The sequence below is a fragment of the Trypanosoma rangeli genome, assembly GCF_003719475.1.
Source record: "Trypanosoma rangeli strain AM80 chromosome Unknown Tra_15.4_contig_01043, whole genome shotgun sequence".
Classification (NCBI taxonomy): domain Eukaryota; phylum Euglenozoa; class Kinetoplastea; order Trypanosomatida; family Trypanosomatidae; genus Trypanosoma; species Trypanosoma rangeli.
Genome location: NW_021706788.1, coordinates 1 through 2,061, shown reverse-complemented (window position 1 = coordinate 2,061; position 2,061 = coordinate 1). Strand labels below are relative to the sequence as shown.

At 60.1% G+C, this 2,061-nt stretch overlaps 2 protein-coding genes across 2 annotated transcripts; one reads left to right on the top strand and one right to left on the bottom strand.

The window, feature by feature from the left end:
* Window positions 1-123: 123 nt before the first annotated feature.
* On the bottom strand, window positions 124-525 carry TraAM80_10546 (uncharacterized protein; the record flags this gene model as incomplete). Its single annotated transcript, XM_029387159.1, has 1 exon — window positions 124-525. The coding sequence occupies one exon, from the start codon at window positions 523-525 to the stop codon at window positions 124-126; it is 402 nt and encodes a 133-aa protein (XP_029233001.1).
* Window positions 526-704: 179 nt separating this feature from the next.
* TraAM80_10545 (uncharacterized protein) lies at window positions 705-1,976 on the top strand (the record flags this gene model as incomplete). Its single annotated transcript, XM_029387158.1, has 1 exon — window positions 705-1,976. The coding sequence occupies one exon, from the start codon at window positions 705-707 to the stop codon at window positions 1,974-1,976; it is 1,272 nt and encodes a 423-aa protein (XP_029233000.1).
* Window positions 1,977-2,061: the final 85 nt, after the last annotated feature.

The window sequence follows — 2,061 nt, the reverse complement described above, 5'->3', positions numbered from 1 at the left end:
TCCGTGCGGGATGGGCAGCACACGAGGAGCGTGAGTCGGTGTTGCGTCACCCATACGATTGCGCCGGGGCTCGGCTGAACGGCCAACGAATTCAGCTGCAGTGCGCCGCCAGCTGCCTCGTATTCATGAAGTGAGCAGCCAACAGACGGAGAGCCCAGCCCGGTAAGAGGGAGGTGCAGGTGCAGAGTCTGCCGGACCAGAGGGGTCTTGTCGCAGCCCACGCCACCGCCAGCCTCTTCCTACAGAGGCCTCCAGCTGGCCACAGCTGCAGCCGATTGATGTGTGTGTTCCTCTGCGAGAGGGACCCAATTGATAATAATAGTGGTGGCACATGTACCCGCAATTTAGGAGAGTTGCAGGAGCCCAGGGAAACCGGGCTGCGGGCGGCAGCACGGGGAATCCGTCTCGAATTGCGGATTTCCGAAGCTTTGACGGCGCCATGCGGTGCCCGATGAATTCCTCGCCTGGCCAGCTGCTGAACGCGTTCCGAATTGTTATCCCCTCCAAACCGGCAAATTGGATCATACCGAATCGACGGCGTGGGAGAATGTTGATTCTATCTTCTGGCGTTGCCTGTTTTTAAGGGGGTGCTGCTGCCTTGGCCTGCCCTTCTCTGCGTGTCCTCCTCACCCTCCTTTCTTTCTCTCTCTGCCCCTCGCTAGACTGTGCGTGTGTGTATCTTTGCTACGGTGACAAGAGTGGGGATGGCTGGCCGTGTGCTGTTGGTGTGTGCCCTCTGCGTGCTGTGCTGCTGCGGCGGCGGTGTCGGTGCGTGGGGTGGCGGCTACTGCACGGAGAGTGACTGGAGGGACTTGATGGCGGTTGCGAAGGACATGACGGAGGCGGAGATTGAGGGGCAGTACTGCAGCCGCAAGCCGGAGTTTGTGCAGGGGCCGCGGGCAAGTCTGCAGTCTGTTAATGGCGAAGACGAAGGCGAAGAACAGAAGACGAGCGCGGGGGATGGAAAGGAGACGAGCGGCAAGGAAGGTACGGATGAAAGTGAAGGTGGTCTTTCGACAGACAAGAGCAAGAACGGGAACGCAACAGATGAAGAGCCTCCTGCGAAGGGGTCGGGAGGGGCAAGCCACACCTCGTCGCCGGACGATCAAAAGACACAAGATGGTGGAGTGGGGCAAAAAGATTCACCACAAAAGCCAACAACCAACGACGGGGAGGGAACGGATGGAAAAGAAGGCCCGTCAGGTGACACGGATAGCACCAGGGATCAATCAGGGGGCGGCACTGTAAATCCGGAGGAATCGGAACGCACGAAGGGAGAAGAAATACCACCGCGGCAGGGAAGCTCACCTTCACCATCACCAGAAGAAAAGCCGTCGTCGCCAAGCCGACCAGAAGAAGGGCGCGGATCCTCAACTGACGTCAGTCAAGGAGAAACCAATGCAGGGAAGGAGGGGCAATCGGCAGACGACAACGGTTCTGCCACGCAAAATCCATCGCACGTGCCGGAAAAAGGGCCGCAGGAGAAACAGGCAGCGGAAGGAGACCCAGAGCAGAGCCACCAAGGCCATCCTTTACCGCTACAACCGCACACGGAGGGTACTCAAAATACGCTGAGCGACGACGCAGATTTGCAGGGCGGTGAAAAGAAACCTGCAGCAGGGCACACAGACAGCGCTGCAAAGGACGCTGCGGCTACGAGTAACACTGGCAACGACGCCGAAGTGCAGTCAAAGCCGGCAAGCCCCGTGACTACAACCGAAGATGGTCAGGCGGAGCAGGGGCACACCGCAGTGCCCACCTCCGACGAACAACCAGAAGCGAGTGGTGGGAAGAAAGAGCAAACCGCCAAGCCCGAAGCAGGGGCGGCTGCGCAAGCGGCCATCAACGCCACCAAACCAACGGGGCCGGCGCCCGGCGACAGTGACGGCAGCACCGCGGCCTCGCACTGCACCTCCCCCCTTGCGCTTCTTCTGCTTCTTGCGTGTGCGGTGGCTGCTGCGACGGCGGCGGCGTGAGGGAGCGGTGCGCAGCTCGTCCGTCCCTTAAATCTATATATTTCTCTTTTTTGTGTGTGTCCTCCTGCACGGGCTGTCGCCCTCG